This window comes from Gopherus evgoodei, chromosome 1, assembly GCF_007399415.2.
Source record: "Gopherus evgoodei ecotype Sinaloan lineage chromosome 1, rGopEvg1_v1.p, whole genome shotgun sequence".
Classification (NCBI taxonomy): Eukaryota; Metazoa; Chordata; order Testudines; family Testudinidae; genus Gopherus; species Gopherus evgoodei.
Genome location: NC_044322.1, coordinates 227,246,098 through 227,272,906, shown reverse-complemented (window position 1 = coordinate 227,272,906; position 26,809 = coordinate 227,246,098). Strand labels below are relative to the sequence as shown.

Here is a 26,809-nt window from a genome sequence, read left to right as displayed (position 1 = left end):
AATGTGAGTCAAGATAGGTTTTTCTTCCTGCTCAAGCATCTCCAACAATAAAGGTTCTGCATTTAACATTTGTTAACAAGGCAGTGGTCAATGCATGAGGCAGAATGAATCCAGCTCCTTTTTCCCAAGCTGCAGTGGCTCTACAAGGGAAACAGGAGTAAGAAGTAGCAAGATCTTATTTGTCCATGTCTATACTACCACTTATGTTGGCAAAATTTATGTCACTCGGGTGTGAAAAAAACACACAGCTGTGTGACATAAGATATGCTGGCAGAAGTGGTAGTGTGCACAGCGCTGTGTCAGCAGGAGATCTTCTCTCACCAACATAGCTACTACCTCTTGTTGGGGGTGGTTTAATTATGTTGACGGGAGATAGAGCAGCTGCATGAGAGATCTTACAGCAGTGCAGCTGCATCGGTACAGCTGTGTTGCTATAAACTCTCTAGTGTAGACATAGCCTTAGTCAACAAACTTAGCAGATTTGACTCAGAACACACACACGGAGATCTGCCAAGTAAGCGCCCATTGTCACAGTGACTTTTCACCATTTACCCACATTAACACTCTTGATCCGGGAGGCAGTAGGTAAAGATAAAAAGCCTTCTTTTATGTGGCAACTCCATCCTGCAGATAAATGTTTTCCCACAATTGTGAGGTAAGGCAATCCCATGAAACTGCCCATTGGCACATCTCAAGCAAAGCAATCTAAGGGCTCCACTAGCACCAGAAATTTGTCAGATGAGACACACATAGGAACCCCTTCAGGCACCAGGCCTAGGGTAAGAGGGATGCAGGGGGATCGTGGGGCAGGGGTGACAGGCCTCTGGGTGAGAGGGATGGGGAGTCACGGGGCGGGGCGACGGGCCCCAGGGTGAGAGGGATGTGCGGGGATTGTGGGACAGGGGCGACAGGCCCCAGGGTGAGAGGAATGGGGGGGGTCGTGGGGAAGGGGCAACAGGACCCAGGGTGAGAGGGATGGGGGGATCATGGAGTAGAGGCGATGGGCCCCAGGGTGAGAGGGATGAGTGTGGGTTGTGCGGCAGGGGCGGCAGGCCACAGGACAAGAAGAATGGGGAGGGTCATGAAGTAGGGGCGACTGGCACCAGGGTGAGAGGGATGAGTGGGGATTGTGGGGCAGGGGTGACAGGCCCCAGGGTGAGAGGGATGCAGAGGGGTTGTGGGGCAGGGGCGACGGGCCCCGGGGTGAGAGGGATGCAGGGGGGTTATGGGGCAGGGGCTATGGGTCACAGGGTGAGAGGGATGCAGAGGGGTTGTGGGGCAGGGGCGATGGGCCCCGGGGTGAGAGGGATGCAGGGGGGTTGTGGGGCAGGGGCTATGGGTCACAGGGTGAGAGGGATGCAGAGGGGTTGTGGGGCAGGGGCTATGGGTCACAGGGTGAGAGGGATGCAGAGGGGTTGTGGGGCAGGGGCGACAGGCCCCGGGGTGAGAGGGATGCAGGGGGGTTGTGGGGCAGGGGCTATGGGTCACAGGGTGAGAGGGATGCAGAGGGGTTGTGGGGCAGGGGTGACGGGGTGAGAGGGATGCAGAGGGGTTGTGGGGCAGGGGTGACGGGGTGAGAGGGATGCAGGGGGGATGTGGGGCAGGGGCGACGGGCCCCGGGATGAGAGGGATGGGGGGGTTGTGGGGCAGGGGCGACGGGCCCCGGGATGAGAGGGATGGGGGGGTTGTGGGGCAGGGGTGACGGGGTGAGAGGGTTGGGGGACGGGTGGTCAGTCAGGTTCTTTGTTAGGCAGGCAGGTGGGGGTGTGGCCTTTCCCAGAAAGCCCCGCCCATCACAACTTTAATTTGCATATGATCCGCCCCTCCCCCTACTGTGACCCCCGCCCCTCTCTTTTAGCATCTGTGACTGTAGCTCCGCCCCCACCGCTGTTGACGTTGGCGGAAGGAAGCGCCCAGCTTGGGGCAGTGACGTAGTGGAGCGCCGGGGCCTGGCCCCGGCCTGAGGCCGGCAGCATGTGGGGAGCGGCCGAAGCGGTGAGTTCGAAGGGGGCGGCGCTTCCCGCTTGGCCCTCGCTGGGGACTCGCTCGCGCGCGGCCCCGCGACAGCAGCCGCCGGCCCCCCCGGCCCAGGGGGGGGGGAAACGCCCCTGCCACTGGATTGGTCCCACTCCCCTAGCTGCGGGCGGTGCGGGGCAGACCCGTGCCGGGCTGCGGGGCGGGCGCTGTTGGGGGAGGGTGTCTGTTTTTCTGCCTGCGGAGAGGGGTTTTACACACACCCCCGTCCGGCCCCCCCAGTCAGCGCTGCCAGGCCAGCAAAGGGCAGGAAGTGATGCTCCCTGCACGTAGGGGGAGCTGCAAGGGGGGACATGAGAACTGGGTCAGACCAATGGTCCATCTAGCCCAGTGTCCTGTATTCCCACAGTGACCAATGCCAATGGGCAATTATGGCGTGATCCATCCCTTGTCCTCCACTCACTGTTCTTTTTTGACCCTTGTTATATATTTGGCCTCCTGCAACAGCCCCTGACAACAAGTTCCACAGGTTGTGCTTTGCATGAAGAAATACTTCTTTTTGTTTGTTTTAAATCTCCTGCCCATTAATGTCGTTGGGTGACCCCTGGTTCTTGTGTTCTGTGAAAGGTAAATAACGTTTCCTTATTTACTTTCTCCACACCATTCATGATTTTATAGATTTATCATATCCCCCTTAGTTCAGACTGAACAGTCCCAGTCTTTTTAATCTTGCCACATATGGAAGATGTTCCATACCCTTAATCCTTTTTGTTGTCCTTCTCTGTACCTTTTCCAATACTAATATAGCTTTTTTGAAATGGAGTGACAAGAACTGCATATGGACTTACCATGGATTTATATAGTAGCATTATGATAATTTCTGTCTTATCTATCCCTTTCCTAATGATTCCCAAAATGTTCACTTTTTAACTCTGCTTTGAATTCAGAGGATGTTTTTGGAGAACTATCCATAGTGACTCCAAGATCTCTTTCTTGAGTAGTAATAGCTAATTTAGATCCCATCATGTTATATATAGTTAGGATTATATTTTTTCAATGTCCGTTACTTTGCATTTATCAACACTGAATTTAATCAGCCATATTGTTTTTGCCCAGTCACCCAGTTTTGTGAGATCCCTTTGTAGCTCTTTGGAGTCTGTTTTGTACTTAACTAGCCTGAGTAACTTAGTATTGTCTGCAAATTTTGCCATCTCACTGTTTACCCCTTTTCCCAGATTAATTATAAATATGTTGAACAACCCTGGTCCTACTACAGGTCCCTAGGAGATGCCACTATTTACCCCTCTCCATCTTGAAAACTGACCATTTATTCCTACCCTTTGTTTCCTGTCTTTTAATCAGTTACTGATCTTTGAGAGGACCTTCCCTGTTATCCCATGACTGCTTGCTGAAGAGTCTTTGGTGAGGGACCTTGTCAAAGGTTTTCTCAATGTCCAAGTACACTGTATCCACTGAATCACCCCTCAAAGAATTCTAATTAGATTGGCGAGGCATGATTTCTCTTTACACAAGCAGTGTTGACTCTTCTGAAAAAAATCGTGTTCATCTATGTGTCTGATCATTTTGTTCTTTGTTTAGTTTCAACCAGTTTGCCTGGTGCTGAAGTTAGGCTTACAAGCCTGTAATTTCCAGGATTGCCTCTGGAGCCTTAAAAAAAAATTGGTGTCACATGGCTATCCTCCCGTCATCTGGTACAGAAGCTATCAGTGATAGATTACATACCACAATCCTGCTTTTTCATATTTGAGTTCCTGCAGAACTCTTGGGTGAATACCATCTAGTCCTGGTGACTTCTTATTGTTTAACTTATCTATTTGCTCCAAAACTTCTTCTGTTGACACCTCATTCTGGGACAGTTCCTTGGATTTATCACCTAAAAAGAATGGCTCAGGTGTGGAGATCTCCTTCACATCCTCTGCAGTGACGACCAGTGCAAATAATTCATTGTGTCTCCATGATGGCTTTATCCTTGAGTGCCCTGTTAGCACCTCTTTCTTCCAGTGGCCCCCTGATTGTTTGGCAGACTTCCTGCTTCTGGTGTAGTTAAAAAGTGTTTTACTGTTAGTTTTTGAGTCTTTTGCTTATTTTATTTATTTATTTTTTGAGTCTTCCTAGGGATTTTTTTATATCTTCTGACTTTAGCTCATGTGCCTTATGCATCCCCAGTGCACTGACCAAAACAACCCACCTCAATTCAAAATTGCTTCTACAGATCTTTTGAGAAACCCTCCCTCATACTACGCTCTCCCATTCTTCCTTCAAAATAGGATTCTTCCCATGTAACCCATTCCCTAAGAAAAGGTCATTATTATCTATTTATATTGCGATAGCTGTCAGGAGCCCCAGATATGAACCCCATTGTGCTTGGTGCTATGCAAACAAAGACAGTCCATATCCCATGGTGACCGGAGACAGCTGGACTATTGATTTGGTTATTTAATTAATTTTCATGGGAAAGCTTTCGCAAAGAGGCAGATCTAGGTGGTTAAGCTCCAGGTTAGTCTGAATTCCTCTTGGAGATCTTTCTATAACTCTCAGATGAGAGCGCTATATTTCTGCAATTCATCTTGTGAGCTGCATTGTCCCAGAGATGTGCAGCTGTCTTGATGGGGCATGGATGGAGATGTGATCACAACTGTAGCTGGTTTCTAGTCCAGTAATGACCTTTAAGACCAGTGCCAAGGCCTTGATCCAACACTGGAAATGTGCTGGGAGGACAGTGGTGATGTACGTAAAGTTGTCCCTCCCAGTGAGGAGGTGAGCAGCTGCATTGTAAAGAATTCGGGGAAGGCATTCTTTTCATGTTAGCTCCCAGATAAAGTGGATTACAGTAATCCAGTCTGTAAGTAACAAATTCATATCACTGTGACCAAATCTTTATCAGGGACCAAGGAACAAACTGAAAGAGAAGACTTGCCTTTACCACCAATGTTACTTGGTGATTTAGCATCAATGATGAATCATGCAGGACCCTGAGACTTCATACCATGTTGACAAATGAGGGGGCTGTGGAGATGCCATCTGTGGATATGTCTACATTGCAATGTAAACCCAGGATTAGTGGGACTCGAGTCAGGCGTGAGTGTCTACATTGTATTTTAACCCTAGGTTAAGAATTTTCTGACTCATGTTTGAATTTAGGTGCTCTAGTTTCCACACTGCAGTGCACAGACCTGAGTCAAAGTAAGCATATCCCACAATCCCTAGTGCCACACAACTGAAATGTGGCTATTAGAGCCACAGGACTGAGGTGCACAGTGGAAATACATTACTGCCTACCCTGTACCTTACCAAGAAGCAGCTCGCTTTGCAAAAGGCTTGATTGGTTCACTCTCCATTGCAAACTAAGGATGCTCTCTGATAGTGTGCTTGCAGATCGGTGATCAGAACAGAGTCGATTAACGCTGACCTGAACTGCTGCAGTTTTCATTAGAGTGGATTGCAGATTGTTGGGATAGAGAGGACTAAGGAAGTTGTCCCATGGAATAGTGGAATACTTTTGGATGACTCCCAGGACTTGAGTCAAGCAGGGCTGCATCTATACTGCAAAGCAGTAGGGCTCGGACCCTGGCTCCAGCCCTGCAGGGTCCTGGGACCATGAGTCTGAGCCTTGGATTCGCACAATTACAGTTTAGATGCAGGAGGGGTTAGCCTTGAGCCCAGGCTTAAGCACGAGCTTATATTGTAATGTAGACTTACCCTGTGGGTATGTCTACAGTACAAAATTAGGTGGAATTTATAGAAGTCGATTTTTTAGAAAGCGATTTTATACAGTCGATTGTATGTGTCCCCACTAAGCGCATGAAATTGGCGTAGTACGTCCACAGTACCAAGGCTAGTGTTGACTTTTGGAGCATTGCACTGTGGGTAGCTATCCCACAGTTCCCACAGTCTCCGCTGCCCATTGGAATTCTGGGTTGAGCTCCCAATGCCTGATGGGACAAAAACATTTTTGCGGGTGCTCTCCTGCAGACTCCTTACCATGGCAAGTATGGAGCCTGCTCAGTTCACCGCGGCAGTTTTGAGCATTGTAAACACCTCGCGCATTATCCTGCAATATGTTCAGAACCTGCAAAAGCAGATGAGGAGGTGACGGCAGTGCATTGATGAGTGATGAGAACATTGACACAGACTTCTGTCAAAGTACGGGCTCCGGCAATTTGGACATCCTGGTGGCAATGGGGCAGGCTCATGCTGTGGAACGCCGATTCTGGGCCTGGGAAACAAGCCCAGACTGGTGGGACCACATAGTGTTGCAGGTGTGGGACGATTCCCAGTGGCTGTGAAACTTTCGCATGCGTAAGGGCACTTTCATGGAACTTTGTGACTTGCTTTCCCCTGCCCTGAAGCGCAAGAATACCAGGATGAGAGCAGCCCTCACGGTTGAGAAGGGAGTGATGTTAGCCCTCTGGAAGCTTGCAGCACCAGACAGCTGCTGGTCAGTCAGGAATCAATTTGGAGTGGGAAAATCTACTGTGGGGCTGCTGTCATCCAAGTAGCCAATGCAATCACTAAGCTGCTGCTATCAAGGGTAGTGACTCAGGGAAATGTGCAGGTCATAGTGGATGGCTTTGCTGCAATGGGATTCCCTAACTGTGGTGGGGTGATAGACGGAATGCATATCCCTATCTTGGGACCGGACCACGTTGGCAGCCAGTACATAAACCACAAGAGGTACTTTTCAATGGTGCTATAAGCACTGGTGGATCACAAGGGACATTTCACCAACATCAACGTGGGATGGCTGGGAAAGTTAGATGACGCTCGCATCTTCAGGAACTCTGGTCTTTTTGAACAGCTGCAGGAAGAGACTTACTTCCCAGACCAAAAAATAACTGTTGGGGATGTTGAAATGCCTAGAGTTATCCTTGGGGACCCAGCCTACCCCTTAATGCCTTGGCTCATTAAGCCATACACAGGCACCTTGGACAGTAGTAAGGAGCAGTTAAACTATAGGCTGAGCAAGTGCAGAATGGTGGTAGAATGTGCATTTGGCACAGTTTACTGACTCGGTTAGACCACAATGAAACCAATATTCCTGTTATTGCTGCTTGGTGTGCGCTCCACAGTCTCTGTGAGAGTAAGGGGGAGATTGAGGCAAATCGCCTGGCTGCTGATTATAAGCAGCCAGACACCAGGGTGGTTAAGAGCACAGCAAGGTACGCTGGACATCAGAGAGGCTTTGAAAAACAGTTTCATGACTGAGCAGACTGCGGTGTGAGGGTTCTGATTGTTTCTCCTTGATGAAAACCCGCCCCCTTGGTTCACTCTGTTTCCCTGTAAGCCAACCACCCTCCCCCCCGCTTCGATCACCACTTGCAGAGGCAATAAAGTCATTTTTGTTTCAAAATCATGCATTCTTTATTAATTCATCACACAAATAAGGGGATAACTGCCAAGGTAGCCTGGGAGGGGTGGGGGAGGAAGGAAGCACCAGGTGGGATGGTGGAGGAGGGAGGGACAAGGCCACACTGCACTTCAAAACTTATTGAATGCCAGCCTTCTGTTTCTTGGGCCGTCCTCTGGGGTGGAGTGGATGTGTGCCCGGACCCCCCCCTGCGTTCTTGGGCGTCGGAGTGAGGAGGCTATGGAACTTGGGGAGGAGGGCAGGCAGTTACACAGGTCTGCAGCGGCACTCTGTGCTCCTGCTGCCTTTCCTGCAGCTCAACCATATGCTGGAGCATATCAGTTTGATCCTCCAATCGCCTCAGCATTGCATCCTGCCTCCTATCATCATGCTGCTGCCACCTCTCCTCTTGCTCCTGCCACCTTTTCTCTTGCTTGTCCCTCCTGTCCTCATGTTCATTTTCTCCTTTCCTGGACTCTGCCATTGTTGGCCTCCATTTATTCTGCTGAGCTCTTTCAGTGCGGGAGGACTGCATGAGCTCAGAGAACATTTCATCGCGAGTGCGTTTTGGTTTTTTTGTGTGTGTGCCTTATCTGCACTAGCCTCTGGGACGGAGATGATAGGGGGAGCATTGAAACATTTGCAGCTGCAGGAGGAAAAAAAGGGGAAGAATTCTTTAAAAAGACACATTTTAGAGGACAAAGGATAGACTCTTTCACGGTGAACCAAGCTGTTAACATTAGATAGCACATTTGCTTTCGGTACAAGGTCGTATTTTGCCTCTTATATTGAGGGTCTACCAGTTTTTGGGTTAACATGGAGCACAAACCCAACTGACTCCCACCCCCCCCCCACACACACACCAAATTCTCTGGGATGATCGCTTCACCCCTCCCCCCACCACGTGGCTAACAGCGGGGATGATTTCTTTTCAGCCACAGGCACATAGCCCAGCAGGAACGGCCACCTCTGAATATCCCCTTAATAAAATTCCCCTGTTTCAACCAGGTGACCGTGCATGATATCGCTTTCCTGAGGATAACACGGAGAGATAAAGAACGGATGTAGCTTGAATGCATTACAGTAGCTGTACTGGCCTTGAATGCATCCCAAGTCTTCAGGACAATTTAATCATTGAACATGCTGGCTTTTAAACCATGTATTGTATTTACAAAGGTACACTCACCAGAGGTGCTGTCTCTGCCTTCAAGGTCCGGGAGCCTGCTTTGGGAGGGTTGGGAGGGTATTGGCTCCAGGGTTATAAACAGTTCCTGGCTGTCTGGGAGAACTGTTTCTCCATTTGCCTGCTGTGCACTACCCTCCTCCTCATCATCATCTTCTTCGTCCCCAAAATCCTCATCTCTGTTGCATGGAGTCCACGAACAGAGGTGGAGTAGTGGTGGGGGCACCCCTTAGAATTGCATGCAGCTCATCATAGAAGCGGCATGTCTGGGGGTCTGACCCAGAGCAGCCATTTGCCTCAGCTCCTAAAGTTTCATGCGGCACTGCTGCGGGTCCCTGTTATAGCCTCTGTCCTTCATGCCCTTAGAGATTTTTTCAAATATTTTGGCATTTCGTCTTTTGGAACGGAGTTCTGATAGCACAGATTCATCTCCCCATACAGCGATCAGATCCAGTACCTCCTGTTTGGTCCATGCTGGAGCTCTTTTGCGATTCTGGGACTCCATGGTCACCTCTGCTGATGAGGTCTGCACAGTTACCTGTGCTGATCAGCTTGCCACGCTGGCCAAACAGGAAATGAAATTCAGAAGTTCGCGGGCCTTTTCCTGTCTACCTGGCCAGTGCATCTGAGCTGAGAGTGCTGTCCAGAGCAGTCACAGTGAAGAACTCTGGGATAGCTCCTGGAGGCCAATATCTTTGAATTGCATCCACACTACCCCAAATTCGACGCGGCGATGTCAGTTTCAGTGCTAATCCCCTCATTGGGGAGGAGTACAGAAATTGATTTTAAGAGCCCTTTAAGTCGATAAAAATGGCTTTGTTGTGTGGACGGGTGCAGGGTTAAATCAGTCTAATGCTGCGAAATGCAACCTACACTCGTAGTGTAGGCCAGGGCTGTGAAATAGGATGACAGCAAGTTACTCAGAGGATATTCCCCTTTCAACCAGTATTTCTTGATTTTGCTCTGATTTAATCTGAGTCAGCTATACTTCATCTTGCAAGCATTGTGACATCCTGGTTATATCTTAGAAAATGAGGTATACAACTGGATTTACAACTGTGTTGAAAGTTAATGAGTCTTTATTGAGTTGTAGCCTTCATCCATTGCAGTGCAAAAGTTTGGGGGGTTTTAAACCACCACTAAGGATTTTATCTCTGTGCTGTGACCTGAGAATTGATTGTGAGGCATTCAAGATGTTAACCATGGTCATGTGATTTTGGAGTTTGGTTGGCACTAGTATTTAAATATTTTTGCATAGAAATAGGAGTTTGGGAAGGTCATCTGAAACACTGGATGGGCTATTGCATTTTTCAGGGAGGATGGTATGTTCTCTTCTCTGAAGGATGCATTTATTATTTATAAATTTTACAGTTACTTTGCACTAGCTTTCGCAAGCCAAGAGGGGTATATATCACTTTTGCATGCAGTGGGTTAAATGTTTGTAAGGGCTCCCAAGCATGTCATTGTGTTTGAAGGATTCTGTTAGGGAAGGGTGTGACAGTTAATGTTGTGTGGTTCAGTTCCAGATTTTCAGCCTTCGCAAGTCCTCTCGTTGATGATTTCTGCAAAGTAGGATGAATGCTCTGCCAGTGGTTGGTGCTTGAGTACAATGTTTGGATTAATGGTAAAACAGATTCTTTCAATCTTATTCCACATCATCAAATTAAGTTGTCAATTCCTATGACTGTTTGTTCTTTTTTATGCTACCAAGACTTTTAAAGTCTCTTACTGACATCTCTCTATAACTACACTTAATGATTAGAATAACACTTCTGTTATACTGGAGACGAAGCGCTGATTCTGTTGCAGTGAAAGAAATTAGGACTGTATGTTCTTGTCCCCAGATTCCCTAACAGATGTTGTAAGTAGTATTGTTTGGAGACTTACAAATTTTACTGGCATATCTAGCAGACTGAGGCCATGTCTACATCTAAAATTTTGCAGCGCTGGTTGTTACAGCTGTATTAGTACAGCTGTATAGGGCCAGCGCTGCAGAGTGGCCACACTTACAGCAACCAGCGCTGCAAGTGGTGTTAGATGTGGCCACACTGCAGCGCTGTTGGGCGGCTTCAAGGGGGGTTCCGGGAACGCGAGAGCAAACCGGGAAAGGAGACCAGCTTCGCCGCGGTTTGCTCTCGCGTTCCCGGAGCCACCCTGCAAACCGCAGGGAAGGAGACCTGCTTGCTCGGGGTTCCGGGAACGAGAGAGCAAGCCGGGGAAGGAGACCAGCTTCGCCGCGGTTTGCTCTCGCGTTCCCGGAGCCACCCTGCAAACCGCAGGGAAGGAGAACCGCTTGCTCGGCGGTTCGGGGAACGAGAGAGCAAACCGGGAAAGGAGACCAGCTTCGCCGCGGTTTGCTCTCGCGTTCCCGGAGCCACCCTGCAAACCGCAGGGAAGGAGAACCGCTTGCTCGGCGGTTCGGGGAACGAGAGAGCAAACCGGGAAAGGAGACCAGCTTCACCGCGGTTTGCTCTCGCGTTCCCGGAGCCACCCTGCAAACCGCAGGGAAGGAGACCTGCTTGCTCGGGGAACGCGAGAGCAAACCGCGGCGAAGCTGGTCTCCTTTCCCGGTTTGCTCTCGCGTTCCCGAACCCCCCTGCAAACCGCAGGGAAGGAGACCTGCTTGCTCGGGGTTCCGGGAACGCGAGAGCAAACCGGGAAAGGAGACCAGCTTGATTACCAGAGGCTTCCTCCTTCCACAGAGGTCAAGAAAAGCGCTGGTAAGTGTTTACATTGGATTACCAGCGCTGGATCACCAGCGCTGGATCCTCTACACCCGAGACAAAACGGGAGTACGGCCAGCGCTGCAAACAGGGAGTTGCAGCGCTGGTGATGCCCTGCAGATGTGTACACCTTCAAAGTTGCAGCGCTGTAACTCCCTCACCAGCGCTGCAACTTTCTGATGTAGACAAGCCCTAAGATGTCTTTCAAATTGTTTGCAAATAAAACAGAAAAGTTCAAATATATACAAAAATGCTAACTGTAAATATACCTAAATTCAAGAGTACTGAATTAGTTTTCTTTCAACTTATCTAATGACATCTGTGGTACAAACCAGTCCAAATTTGACATGTCTAGCCTCATCCGTTTTAGAGTTACCCAAGTACAACATTTATGATAGAGCTGTATAGAGAAAATGTGTTCTGTTCTCCCTTTCCTCCTTCCTTAATCCCGCCCCCGCCCCAATAAAAAAATAGCTTGTGTTGTGTTTGGCCCATCCTCCTTCCTTCAGGTTCACCCCAACCCTTCCTCCCCATATATATTTTTAAAAATATTTTAACGGATTAGGTTCAACTGAAAAAGAGGTTGTTAAAATTAAAGCTGGAATTCAACCTTAACTTCAGACAAGACCAAGGAGATGCCTGTTGGCTGATTTAAAAACAGTTGGAACAATAATCTGATGATTACATGTCCCTCAGTAGGAAAGTGTTCACTGTTCATGATAACGTGTTCACAGTCTGAGGGTATTGATAGAACTCCATATGCGTTTGGGTGCCCAAGTAGCAGCTGTGACCAGAAGCAGTACTTCTTTGTGTGTGCTTGGCTAGAAGGTTGTGACCTTTTCTTTGGACTCTGCTGCTGCTATCTGTGCCTCAAGATTAGATTACTTTAACCAGCCTCTTGGTGGGGCTAAATTTTGGAGACTATTTAAAATCTTCACCTTGCTTGTCAGTGTGGATTGATTTAAATCAGAAAGACTGAAACCTTGATTTAAATAATCAGTTTTAATCTTGATTTGTGTTTATACGTTTTAGTTATTTTCCTGAAGAAAGGTTGATTCGCATTGGTTGATAACTACTGCCACTAAATACAGCCTTTACACCAAATGTAATACTGTTTTTTGCTAACTGAAAGGATATCTTGTATCTATACACATTTACTTAGGCAATTTATATAGCTTAATTGACATTTATTCAGATTCTTAATTTTTATATTTATATTATGTTAGAAAATGGTGAATGATACATTTCTTATTTACTAGTTCATTTACTTTTAATTTGCATCAATCTCTATTTGAATGGAAATTGAGTCAATTAAAATGCACAAAAGCAGCATTTTAAAATTATTTGAGTTAAATAAAACTACCTTAATGTGCTGAATAGATAGGGGGAAAAAACGTTTATCAAAGCATGTTTTGCATCTAAAACTAAAACAAAGGCAAGTATTGTTTGTAGTTAGTGGATTGATCAGATTTTCTGGTCAACATGTCCTTTAGGGTTTTAGAACTAGTAGATCTCATCCTCTCACACTTGTTTTTTTCTCCCACTCTGTGAATAAAAGTTAAGTTTTCCTGAATTGTCAACTGCCACTGGCTCCTTAACTGTGAATGAACTAGTCATTGAACTGAATTAGTTGAATAAATTGAAAGTAAGAAAATATTTTCTCTGTACCTGCGAAAGAGGTTACTGCTGTTAAAAGCTAATTTAGCACTTCAACAAACTCTGGTTCCAGGTGCTTAGTCAGTGAGTTCTGCTAGTTTAGTAGTATGACATTCTTTGAAACTTGGCAGCTAACATACTGCTTAATATATTTAATTTAATTTAAATTATTATAGTTATATTTTAGTAAGTTTAAACTTTATGCCTTAACATAGGTTGTCATAATTGCAGATTTAAATAGGTTTATTTATTTTTTTTAATCTCTATTTAATTTACATAAAAATATAAATTGAAGTCTTGAAAAATTATATTTATATAATATAATTTTAAATCTTGGGTGTTTATTCATCCAGTTGCTTGTTCAGCAATGCTTCTTAGAGGGAATATATTACACCTGTCCTGTATGGTTTGGGTTTGATTCTGTTTGTTGCCCAATGAAATTTAAGAGCTTGGTTTTAATCAAAAGGTTCTAAATGGTTTGGGTCCTAGTTTCTGAAGAAAGTTTCCCTCCCCTTGTCTGGTAGTGTAGCAGGTGAGATCTGTGGAGGTGCTTGAGCTAGCAGTACCCAGGTATAACTGGAATGGGGTTGCTGGTAGGGCTTTCAACTCTGGAACTCACTCACTATCTTTCCTTATTTGGGCACAGCCTGAGTCTTTTGTCCTTGTGGGCATTCTGAAGGCCTGTATGTTTTTTTTCAGGCATCTGAGAAAGGCCTGAATGGGAAGGGTTTAAGCCAGTTTATGGGGTACTGTTTACTAAACTGGACAGATAGAAGAATGAGGAAATGTCTAAGGGAGCCTGGTCTCCAGAGTATTGTACCTGCCTTTCTTGTCCCATATAGTAACTTTTTAAAAGTCAGCTTTTTTTTTTTTTTCAAATAAGAGTTGTATATTAATTTTTAAAAAATCAAGACAAACAAGTGTTTCTGAAATAACAGATTTCTATAAATAATGGGTTATCACAGAAGATATTTTTTGTGACTGTTTCAGGAAATGCTTCAAAGAGCATCAGAAGAATTCTCTCCAAAGATGGAGATTCCTGAGGAGGAGATGGATACAACTGATACCCAATGGGGCTGGTTTTACTTGGCTGAATGTGGCAAATGGCATATGTTTCAGGTATTTAAACATGGGATTATATTATCTATAATAACTTCCACACTGTCAAATGTACTGTATTTAAACTTGTCCTTTCTGGTTTGTGTTGAAGACTGATTCAAACACTCAGTGTTCAGTTAGCAGTGAAGACATTGAAAGGAGCTTCAAAATGAACCCGGAAGGCTCTGTTTCTTTTACTACTGCAAAATTTAACTACAAGTTAGACTTTTCAGGTATGTCTTTCTCTAACAATGAAATATTTATCTATTTGTAGGTTTCTAATGACAAGAGTTGACCTATACATTTTACTTGCTGTTGGCCTCAACTATCTCTTTTATTGTAGTGCAAAAAAGCACAATTGGGAAGGCCTTCATAAAATGTCAAATGTACATTCATATAGAGACAGTTACGTGGTTCAGCCTTTTAGCTTTGTTACTGTAAGTAGCATACCCTGTTCAGTAACACTGGTGTTTGTCCTGTCTCCTCTCACGTGAGATATAAGTGGTGCTGTACCATATACTCAGAGAAATGAGAACACCAAAAGTTTGTTTTCTTCTAAATATTCAAGCAGCAAGCGTTGTAGAAAACGATTTTCTGTCTTCACAAACTCTATATAAGTAATGCTGATAAAGTAACAATATAATTCAGCTGGCAGATACGGCAACAATCCAACTCTGATATGTTCATCAAAGTATCAGATATCATTTTCTAGAAAATGACTTTATGTAAAGATCTCATATATTCATATTGTATGGGCTCTTTATCACAGGTTACTGATGGTTTCCAGTGTAGTTACTATGTAGTTAATTTTAAATACATTTTACTTATGTGGAAAGTTGCAATGTAATAGCCTCTTATTCTGAGTATTTCAAAGATTGCGCTTATAGTTTCATTTGTGTTTTCATATTAAACTGACCAAAGACCTGTCATGCTCCCGTGATGTGGGTGTTCCATTTTGTGGATAGCAGTCTCTGTATTCTAATCTTAGTCTACAGTTGTAGGGTAATACAGTGGTGGACTGTATGAAAATATGTACGTTCATGCAGAATTTTGTATTTTGTTAAATACTTTTTCAAATAGCTTCTTTAGAGTTTACTCTTAAAATGGATTTTGTAAACTATATTTAAATCTTGAATCTTTGCTTAAAAATGCTAAAGGCAGCTGCTTAAAAATGCTAAAGGCAGCTGTTAAGCATAACATAATTTTCACCATACTGTTAACTTTGTGGTACAAAGATGTTAGCTTCTGCACTGCATTAAAATTAGCATTTATATGCAGAAGTCTACAGTGTAATCCTGGCCTTATTAAAATCAATGTGAGTTTTGTCATTGGCTTAAATATGCGAGGATTTCACTATAAGTGAATATGTCCTGTCTGTCTTAAGTATGGTACTTATTTAGTACTAGTTACCATGGTATGTGGGAGCTCTGCTAGTGTTTGTGCATTTTAGTAGTAGTAGTGTTGAAGAATAATATTTTTAAATGCTTCTCTCAACACTTGAGACAATAATTCCTATTTGGCAACTCTAAAAATATCATTTTCTGGATACTGTGCTATGTCAAAACACTTTACATTTCTGTAGATTGAATGTGTCTGGTACTCACTTAATTTTCATTTTATATACAGTGATGAAACAAACCAATCTGACTACTGGAAAACAGCGTCCAATAAAGCGAGCTCCCTTTTCTATCAGTGCTTTCAGGTAAGAACTAAAGGTGGTTCATTGTTGGTTTAATTCATCATTCCTCTAGTAAGATGAACTAGAAACATTTTAAAATTTCTTCATTATTTTTTACCCTCTTCAAATTAAATCTGGGGACACAGATTGGAGCGGGAAAGCGAAGGAGGAGGAAATCTCTCCTTGCCCGTTAAAAATAACTACCCACAGCTTGAATTCCCATTCAGGACCCAAGCGATGTGTCAAATTATAGATTAGTAGGAATCCTATTGGAGGAAAAGAAAAGCTTCAACTCTTGGGTGTGATTGTTTTAACTTATATTTTTGTGTTTGAAGTTATATCTGTGAAAATGAGGCTATCCCAATGCCTTCACACTGGGAGAATGTAAATACAGAGGAACCATATCAGGTAAGAACTATTATGACATGGAACAGACATATGATGAAAGACCAATGGACTTCAATGAAACTATACTAACCTCTCTTTTTCCAGCTTATTCCTTTGCAAAAGCAAACAAATGAATATAATGAAGTTTCTAGTCTCTTTGGGAAAACAATGGATAGCAACCGAATTAAAAGAATTCAGAGAATTCAAAATCTAGACTTGTGGGAGTTTTTTTGCAGGTGAGATTATTTCTTAAACAAACATTGTACTAGGTCTGCTAATAGAATACATCTCTTTTAAAGGCATGCAGCAGAAATAGTTAATTGCATCTAATTATAAAACTGTCGGAATACTTATTGTGTGTCTGCACCCTTTCTGCATCTGGTCTCTTTCCTCTTTTCCCTAATTGGTCCTGCCCTTGTGTTTATAGTCACATATCAGCATTCCTATTAAAAATCCTGATTTATTTTATGGATTTGGAATTTAATGATACTTCTGTAACAACCGTAAGCTAAAGATCACAAACTGCTTAAAACTTGAAAAACAGTGAGAAAATTGAAAAGCACTGTTGCAGTAAAAGTTTCTTTGGGGCTGAAATTTGATATGCAATTTCAAAGGTTTTATATTTAAATTTAAACTAAAGAAGAAATTATTTTTTAAAGGCATGTAAAGCAATCTTTGTTTCAAAGATCAAATTTTTATTTTGGTCACTAAGGTTAGCAGGTACAACTCAATATGCACATGCAGCAGATTTTTGGGGTAAGAAGGTACCATTTTTGCAGAATCCCTTTTCAGACTAGAAATGCACTTTAAATTGATTTAACAGTTTTTAATTTCCTGATTTACCAGTTGTGAAAAATACACTGTCTTTGATGTAGAGGGAAAAGCACAACCGCACGAATTGTAGATTGGCATTCACAGCCTTTGCCATTTACTGTTTAGTCTTAATATTCTCATAATGTATCTTTTTTCTAGAGATGGGTCCAAATGCCTTTGAACTTTTGAAGAAGTGCACATCCAAATCTGAATTTAACTTTGCAGTTATTTTTCAATTATTTAAAAAAACAAAAAGATTTTGAAAGGCTTTATCAAAAGTTGTATTTTTCTGAAACAGAGAAACTGTCTCTGCAGTTTTTAGTCTCTTGGAGAAATTGACATTGAAAAATGTTTCTAATTTTGAAGGGTTGTATGAATGGTTTGATGTGAATTTCTCCGTGGTTATTAAAGGGATTGAATAGCTGAATGTCCCTACCCCATGTTGCTAGAAACATAATTTTTCCTGATGGACAATATGGTACCAGACTTGACCACAGTTTCATGGTCATTTTTAACATATCAAATCTTTGAACAGTAAATAATCATCCAACTGGTAAAGAATGTGTGGCAACTTCAGCGAGCTCCCTCATCAACATATGGAAAGGAAGACCACAGGCATAGCTACTTAGTCATGAAGGTTGACATTGGACTCTCTTCTAATCCTGTCTATGTGAGCTGGCTGGTAGAGGTGACTACAGTTATTGTTCTCAGAAATTATGTGTGGTGGACCCCACAATATTGTTATGATGGAGTGAATGGGTCACAACAGACTCGTTGTAAAATGAGCCTTCACAGGGTTGTATTCGTTGCATGTCTAGTGACTCAAAACAAATACTCCCAATTTGTCAAATTTCTCATCTTACCATCTTCTCTTTATGAATTTTAGTGTAGGGTGAAGTGTCTGTGTTGGATCCAGCTCTATGCAGCAAATCCAAGTTTAGTCTGTCAGTATTGCAGAAGCCATTGCTGGCTTGAGTGTTCCTGCTTTCTTTCCCACTAAATATTGTATGGGGCAGGGTGAATTAGGAGTTCTTGAGTTTTGTTCCCACCTCTTCTCTGATCAGTCTTTATTTAATATTTGCATTTCAGAAACATTATGTATCACACGGTTGCCCTTGGAAATGTCAATACCTACCTTTCTAGAAAGGAAACTTATAAAAAGTCAGCATGAAGAAATATTGAACCATTGTGACAATAAAATCAATAAGTAAAAAAATGAAAAAAATATTAAGGTATTACATGGGCTTAAAAGGTGCTATGCTGTAGATGAAATTGTATGATATATTGTATTTGAGAAATACCTTGTGATCATGTAATTGCACGCTTATAGTGAATATTTACAGAGAGAGGTGTCTTAAGATTGCATATTGAATCTTAATTTTCTCATTTCCTGGCTTATGAGGTGATTAATTTTTGCAACTTTAGCCTTCTCTTAATGTATTGGTATGGAATGTATTTAAGTATATAAATACATTATACAATTAAAAAGTTTATTTGCTTTGATTGGTGCTTTTGTAACAGTCTTGCTACTTTGAAGTTTGTATATCTAACAGTGTCCCTGTTATAACAATTTATTGCTTTAAAGTGGATTTCTATAGAGGTATCTCTGAAGTTTTTCAATTTGTGGCATACTTCTATGAATAACAATATCAAGAAATGATACTAGATCCCCACTGACTTCTGAGTTCGCAGTGCAGATTTGTGTTCTCTTTGATTTTCTACCTTTTGCTGAAAAAAGGAATTGATGGGCAGCAGGTACTCAACAGGTACAGAACTGCTCAACGAAGTGTGTGCTTTAAGAACTCCAAAGCTATGGAGTTCCCACTACCCCATTTTTGGAAACATGAACTCAGAAATGGGAATCTGTAATAATCATACTGCACGCAATAACAGTATTGCAATATTACTGTGTGTGTTAATTGCAAAGTAATATACAGTATTAAAATTCCATGCACAATGGAGTATAAAGGCATCAGGGGAATCTTCTTAGTCCAGAAACTGCTTGCCCTTATTTTTCCGCGGGGGGGGGGGGGGGGGGGGGGGGGGGGGGGGGGGGGGGGACCTAAAGATTTGTATCAAAGTCACAAGGATGGCTGGCAATGGTCTCAGAGGCTCAGCTGTTTTCTGGGGTGAAATAATGTATTTGTGTGTCTGAGCCAGTCATTTGGAACAGATGAACCTCATCACTAAGGTGCTGATTTTGTCATGGATATTTTTAGTAAAAGTCATGGAGAGGTCATGGGCAATAAACAAAAAGTCACGGAAGCCATGACCTGTCCCTGACTTTTACTAAAATCATCGCTGACAAAAATGAGGAGGGAGGAGAGTCCAGTACCCTGCTCTCCCTCCCACTCTGAAGCAGCTGGGAGCTGCAGGGACTTCATTGCCCAGTGGCTGGGAGGGGTCCCCCGCTGCCCTGTGGAGCTGGGAGCTGCAGTGGGGGGTTCCCCGCCTCATGCAGTGGCAGGGGAGCTGCATGTGGGGGGGGATGGGGGGGAACTGTTGAGGCTGATTTCCCACTCTGGCACTTCGAGTGCAGAAGGTGGGGCCCACAAGGATTCTAAAAATTAATACTGGCCACCCCAGGCTTGTATTAAACTCCCAAGGTTACAGCTTTTCTCTGACCTTGGATGGGTAGATGCTGCCACCACCCAAGTGCAAAACACCTTTCAGAACCCAGGAAGATGCACCTGGGAATTCCTTTCTGTGGGGTACCCTCAAGCCCTTTCACCCCCCTACCGGGGAAAAGCTAAGAAAGAAAAACAGAGGAAATCAGCTCTTGCCACCAGCTAATTAAGTGATGTGCACAAACCTCTTAGGAACCAAAAATCCAATTCTGTTCTTTAAAAAAGGTAAATTTTATTAAAAAACAAAATGAAGAAAATACATCTGGAAACTTAGGCCATTGCTAGATTTAAAAAGAGCAACTACCTTCAGGAATAGTTTCCTGAAGTCCAGCTTAAAGGTTACAAGCAAAACAAAAGCATCTGGGGTTATCACAGAGGAGTCCACGAAGTCATAAAGAGATAAACCTAGTTGCATCTTCCTAGACATTTCCTGATCTACTTACATATCTAGGGTTTCAAATAAGTAGTTTCTAGGTATGATACCGATGATTTTTCATATAGGATGACCAGATATCCCAATTTTGTAGGGACAGTCCTGATATTTGGGACTTTTTTTTATATGGGCTCCTATTACTTGCTACCCCGTCCCCATTTTCACACTTGCTATCTGGTCACCCTATTTTCATACCTGGCCCCAAGCTTCTTACAGGATAGTTGCTGCCCTGTTTGCCTCTCCTCGAGAGAACAACCACAGACAGACAAATGGCAGTCTTATTTCAATTTTAAAAAGTTCTAGCCTTCCCATTGGCTCTTTTGGCCAGGTGCCCTCTTATTTCCTTTTACCTATGCATAGCAGTGAGACTTTTTTAACCCTTTACAGGTAGAGCAATTAGAGAACAGCCACTGAGAGGGATTTTATAGCTACTGGCTGGCTGGCTACTTGGTAGAACTTTGAGCTGTATTTGAGGAGCAGAATCAACTTTCGTCAATTCTCTCAAATTCAGCTGTTGCAGTATCATTTCTCCTCTCAGTTTCTGTGCGATTCCAGTTTGATTACAAAAGCTTTTGTAATGCTATGCTTTTTTTTTTTTTTTTTTTTTTTTTTTGGGTAGGAAAAAATCTCAGCTAAAGAAGAGAAGAGGTGTCCCTATCATTAATGAACAAATGTTATTTCATGGTACCAGCAATGAATTTGTAGAAGCAATATGCATTCATAACTTTGACTGGAGAATAAATGGTATGCATGCTGCTGTGTATGGAAAAGGTAAGCGGTAATGACTCCTTTAATACCACTCCATGTAATTTTTGATTAATACACTTATTTTGCTCTTCCCTCTCTAAACATATAATGGTGTCCCACAAATGCATTTACCATACTGTGGTCTGTAGGGCATTTGCTGGTGGTCTGTGGAGAATTGTTTAATCTGTCTCTCTTCTTCTTGCAAAATGTGATAAAAAGACAGCTAAAATGTGTTAAGTAAGCAATTCCTGTAGTTGCCACAGTTGGATGTTATGCAGTGGGGTGGGGGAAAATGATAGTCCAGTGGCAGAAGGGTAAGCTGGTCATGGGACAATCTTCCTACTACAATGTGGCTCACACTGAAAAAGCTTGAGAAGCACAGCACTAGTATAATTTTGCTGGGTTGATTATGAATATAAAACTGAGAGATATGGCCTGATTCAGATCTTACACCGTTTTGATTTCATAATGAGACTGTTGTCATCAGGTATAATTTTGCTGTTTGTTTTTTAAGGGACCTATTTTGCAAGAGATGCATCGTACTCCAGTCGTTTCTGCAAAGACGATATGAAGCATGGAGACACTTTTCAAATCCATGGTGTCAGTCTGCAACATCATGTGCTCAGAACGTATAAAGTTATGTTTCTTGCTCGTGTTTTAACTGGAGACTATGTCATTGGAGATTCCAAATACATGAGACCTCCTTCAAAAGATGGGAGCTTTGTGAACTTATTCGACAGCTGCGTGGATAGTACTTGGAATCCAAAGATCTTTGTTATCTTTGATACCAACCAAATCTACCCTGAATATTTAATAGAGTTCTGTTAAGTTTTGCAAGGAGCCAAACTGAATATTAGGTTGGTTGTGATGGATGGGCACTATGTCTTTGCGAAGGAAATATAACTTGCAATTTTTTTTAAATACATTGTGGTGAACAGAGATGGAGATGTGAAAGAAAATCTGGCTTACATCTGGAAAATCCTTTTGGCTTAAGGTTGGTTGTCCATCTGTTATCCTGTAAATAAACGTTGATGCTTTTCACATTTAGGGTTTATAAAAATTTTTAACGTGGCTTAGCTGAGCCTTAATTAAATTGGATATTTAATGTCTTCAAAGAATTCTTACTGCTATACATTTTAAAAAATAATACATATGTATTATCCATGTGTAAAATATATATTTATGCATATGATACAGTATGTGTACAGATGAATAATCTTTTATAAAGATTTTATTTATAATTTTACAAAATGTGAGGGGCTTAGTTATTGGTATATTGCAGCATGTATTATTTGTAGATTGGAGTTTAAATCTACAGAACAATCCATCTAGGGAAAGCAAAGGTCTGGAATCATAGAGTATCAAGGTTGGAAGGGAGCTCAGGAGGTCATCTAGTCCAACCCACTGCTCAAAGCAGGATCAATCCCCAGGCAGGTTTTTGCCCCAGATCCCTAAATGGTCTGCTCAAGGATTGAACTCACAACCCTGGGTTTAGCAGGCCAATGCCCAAACCACTGAGCTATTCCCCCCTCATTAATCTGAACCTGCTGCTAGGACTAAATCTAGGTCTGATACTGCTTCAAGCAACCTTGCAATAATGCTGTGCAACCTATAAGTTGAAGTCTGGTTGTGACAGAATAATATACCTGACAGCAGTTGTGGTCAGTAATTAGGTAGGTATTTAGCCCTAAAGTCCTGTGCTAGGATCTCTTACGTGATCTAGAAAATTGTTATTTAATAGTAAAATGTGTTTTTTGCCATCTCTCTTCCCTCCCCTCCCCCCCCCGAAAACATATGTGTATATAGCCGGCTTCTGTTTGTATGCTGCTGTCTTTCTATAGCTTGTCTGGAATTTTAAGATGCACTCAGTGTTGACATGACTCTACTTCCATTGAAGTTGATGATAATACTCTATTGAATTCAATGGAAACAAGAATTAAACCAAAATGAAGGGCTTCTAAAAATTCCATCCCTTAATTTTTCCCTGTGTTTCGTGACTGGTTTTAGTAAAAAGTGTGTGCTGATTTTATGTAAACCAAGTTTTCTTTCCATTTGCATAGATGCAGAGTATGGACTGTTTTTACCAGGTAGAATCTGATTGGGGAGGAGAAGAGGGACCAGAAGAAAGATCAGAGAGACCTAAACTCCTGAAGAAGGGGAAGTGAGGTGTTAAATGAGTAAAAACACATTGGCTTTCCCTCATGAGACTGCCTCTTTGGATCCCTGCTCTTGGATTCTTGCCCTGTCACACAGACCTTAGATATACTCAAAGCTGTGTTAGTTTTCTGGCATGGGAGGGAGCATACTACTGCACGTGCACAGCTTGGCATTATGACCCAGCTAATAGAGACATTTATCCCGTCCTCCCTAAGTCCTTTATCTGTGTCTGTTCATGGATTCTTGCAGTCACACCACGTGTTGGTTGTTTGTGGTGGTTGAAATTTCTTGGAAATTTTTTTCCTCAACTTATCTTCTTCAGCTGCTCAGGGCAGGGACTGTGGCTTCCTTTGTGCTTGTACAGTACCTAGCACAATGGGTCTCCTGAGTGGGATTTCTGGGTGTTATTGCAATGATAACCAGTGATTGGTGCTACAAAACGGTAAACCTTCACTGATCCACAAGCCTTGTAATACACACATGCATGCACACTCAATAAGGCAACATCTACACTGTGAGCTAGGGGTGTGAGTCCCCTGCTCATGTACGCATACTTGAGCTAGCATGAGTATAAATAGTGTAGCTGTAATAGCATGGGTAGCAGCCATGGAGGAATGGCTAAGCCATCCCGGTATGAGTATGTGTACACAAGCAGAGGGAATCACCCTTAGGTTGTAGTGAACCCTCCCGACTTCTCATCAGAGATTTACTAGCAAATGCGGTAGGGTGTCCTCAGACTAAGTTCTCTTTATTTTTATAAAATATTCTACAATACATGTACTTGGACATTATGAAATTATAAGAAGTCAAAATAAAAAAAAGTTGTACCCTTTTGTTTGTTCATTCACTAATTTCCAAAATCCAGTAACTATTTTCCTCAAGTCTTACTGGGCTGTTGTGGCTAAAAGTAACCAACACATCTGTTTTTTAAAAGGTATGTATGTTTGGCATGCATACAATATCTTCAGAAGATCAATATGATTTATGTTTACCCTGCTTGTGTTTACTTACGCCTCTATAGCTTGTCCACTCTGTGCCTTATTTTCTATTTAGACTCAAGGGAATTGAGTGGAAAAACCCTTAATCTCACCAGTCCAGAGTGCCATGGAGGGTGGTTTCAGCTTTTCATCTAGTGTCCACTCTATCAGCTTCCCTGGTACAATCGTCTTCATCTGTATTGATAACTCTTGATACTGAAGCTGTTTACACCATGTAGACAGCTACTATGCAACGTCTCGGGCTTTAAAAAAGTTGAATGGTAGTTCTTAGTTCTAAATCAGATAAATTACAGGGAGGAAGTTGGTGTATTTTTCATTTGATTGGAATAACTGTAGCCACCGAGAGATTCTATTTTGTGGTTTTTCATAGTGTGTCCTTACCAAGTCCAGTTTCAGCCATCAGTGTTCAGAGGTGACATCTAGATATTTATACTGTATCTCCTCTGGCAAGGCCCTCCTGTACCTAGACTCTTTCCTTGACAACCAACACTATGGCATTGAGGCAACTGATTCAGCATGTCCCCAATACTGGTTGTCACATGGCTGGCTGAGTGGGCATTTCTGTCTCTTTTGGGTTCTTCTCCTCACTTATAAGAAGTGAGGAAACGATCAACTACAGTGGATAACTCCTTGCATCCAACCTGTATTGAGGATGGTGGGGCTTGCTGTCAGATGAAATAAAAATGGCAACTATGTTCATAGCATTCAGAGCTATGATGTAAACCCCGCACCTCTTTTCCCAAGCTTTTACAGAACATCATCCTTGCTCATGACAACACTCCTTCTCTTCAAATTCAGTAATAATGACATTTTAAACAAGCAACAACCTGCTAAACTTACCCCTTTCTGGCAAAGTAAAGAAGAGGAGAAGAGGGAGAGAAAGATCATTGATGTTGTTATTCTTAGGAGGCACTCAGCTACTATGGAGAAAGCAACCAGTATTAGAACCCATTTGGATAAAGAAAGGAGATTATAGTGTCAGTTGGTCTAGAGAGAAAAACAAACAAGAGGATATTCAGTCTCTTTCTAGGGGGGACTTCACCATTTGTTGATTCTCCACCATGTGCCTTTCCAATCTTTTGTATTATAACTAGATATTCAATTTTTGATTTATCAGGAGAGCTCCTACAAGCTGTTTAATATCTCAGTTGCGGAGCAAAGCAGAGAAGCTCTTATAAGTGATGGTTTGAAGGACTCAGCCAGAGATTTTAAGGTCTTTTTTGGATATTCTTGCCCCAAGTATCTGACTTTGTCATGATCCTTTCCATCTTGCTGCTGGCTTGCTTCTCCAGATATCAGAGCCTCCTATAGCAGCCATTTTGCAGGACAGTGCTATGTGCTCCATTACCTAGATAGATCTCAGTCTTTCTAAAAGGCACCAATATTGTGTATGGGAGAAAAATTCTCCCTTGGACCTATCTCATTCCTGAGGTGTTCTGTACAAATTGACGTTTGTTTTCAAACTTGTTGCTTGCAAGCAAGCATTTCAGTAGATAAAGGCCTTAACGCCCATGTTGTAGGGGCCATGGCAGTTTCTACAGCTTGACAGAATGTGTCTGAGTGAGACATTTACTGAGTGCTTATTGGAACTAGATATTTTAAATCCAGCATTACACTTCACAGCAAGGTCAGAACAGATTCCATTTTGGGGAAAGTTGGCTTGCAGTCCCTTTTTAAAAGATGCCAGTAAACCACATGCCAGGAGGTGGGCTGAAGTGTGCTTAATCAGTCTCCATGAATGGAGTTTATTCACAAGGAATAAAATCGTTGCCAGTACCTGATGGTGGTCTTCATGTAATTGGCCATCTGGGTACCTCTCTTAATGTGCATGTGGCCAAGATTGGGTTATTTTAGGGAGTGGTGTTTATTGGGGCTGCAATTGCATCCTAGATGTCCTCGTGTCATTCCACCTGAGGGCACAAACGATGGAGCAGACCCAAGTCTCCCTCAGTCCCTTTTTACCACCCATGGCAGTGAGATGGAGCCCTGCAGTATTCACCAGCTTCTCTGAGACTCTGTTGTTGCTAGTGCTAGTCATTAGTTAATACAGTTGTTAGGTAGTTGGCTTTAAAAAATGTTTTTGCCTTTTTTAAGCCTTATCTGTGTCATCCTCTCCACCCATCGTTCTCTGGGACTTGAGTTGTTATTGGCAACACTAAAGGTTCAAGATTTAAGACCTGCTCCCCTGTGATACGTCTGTGTCACTCAAGGATGCGCATTCAAAGTGCCATTTCTATTTAGGCAAAAGATATGTTTCTGACCAATGATCCATCTGCTCTTCTTTTTCTAAGTGGACTCAGAAGACATGGGATGTCTGCCTAACAAGAGTTTTTTTTCTTTCTGGAGTTCTCTATGAAAGCCTTCTCCGATAAGGAGAAGGATGTAGCTAAGACTCAATCCTCCTGCCACCCTCCTCAGTTCATGCCCTGATGAGCTGTGATTCCACCTCCACCTCCAGGGCTGAGATGGCTGAAACCCCTGTGGTGTACTTCTTCAGAAAGGGGTAGGAAGGATACGAGATGAGACATAGGTCTCCCTCTTTGAGGAGCCTCTAAACAGACCCAAGTTCACATTTCTCAGAGGGGTAGCCGTGTTAGTCTGGATCTGTAAAAGCAGCACAGAATCCTGTGGCACCTTATAGACTAACAGACGTTCTGGAGCATGAGCTTTCATGGGTGAATACCCACTTCCTCAGATGCATGTAGTGGAAATTTCCAGGGGTAGGTATATATATGCTAGCAAGCAAGCTAGAGATAACGAGGTCAGTTCAATCAGGGAGGATGAGGCCCTGTTCTAGCAGTTGAGGTGTGAAAACCAAGAGAGGAGAAACTGGTTCTGTAGTTGGCAAGCCATTCACAGTCTTTGTTCAATCCTGAGCTGATGGTGTCAAATTTGCAGATGAACTGAAGCTCAGCAGTTTCTCTATGAAGTCTGGTCCTGAAGTTTTTTTGCTGCAGGATGGCCACC

The 26,809-nt window shown here is 43.0% G+C and overlaps 1 protein-coding gene across 3 annotated transcripts; it reads left to right on the top strand.

Annotated features, from left to right (window-relative positions):
* The first annotated feature begins 1,891 nt into the window (after positions 1–1,891).
* PARP11 (poly(ADP-ribose) polymerase family member 11) lies at positions 1,892–26,489 on the top strand. 3 transcript variants are annotated; one of them, XM_030538580.1, is made up of 10 exons: positions 1,895–1,995; positions 10,046–10,149; positions 13,895–14,023; positions 14,115–14,235; positions 15,629–15,704; positions 16,016–16,088; positions 16,173–16,303; positions 20,560–20,711; positions 21,202–21,681; positions 22,748–26,489. In XM_030538580.1, exons 2-9 carry the CDS (start codon positions 10,135–10,137, stop codon positions 21,513–21,515), a joined length of 1,011 nt encoding a protein of 336 aa, XP_030394440.1. In that variant the 5' UTR covers positions 1,895–1,995; positions 10,046–10,134; the 3' UTR covers positions 21,516–21,681; positions 22,748–26,489. The 3 variants fall into 3 exon arrangements, with proteins under 3 accessions (XP_030394435.1, XP_030394440.1, XP_030394447.1); XM_030538575.1 differs by lacking the exon at positions 10,046–10,149 and having other exon boundaries at positions 1,892–1,995; XM_030538587.1 differs by lacking the exons at positions 1,895–1,995; positions 10,046–10,149; positions 14,115–14,235 and having other exon boundaries at positions 13,902–14,023.
* The last annotated feature ends 320 nt before the right edge of the window (positions 26,490–26,809 follow it).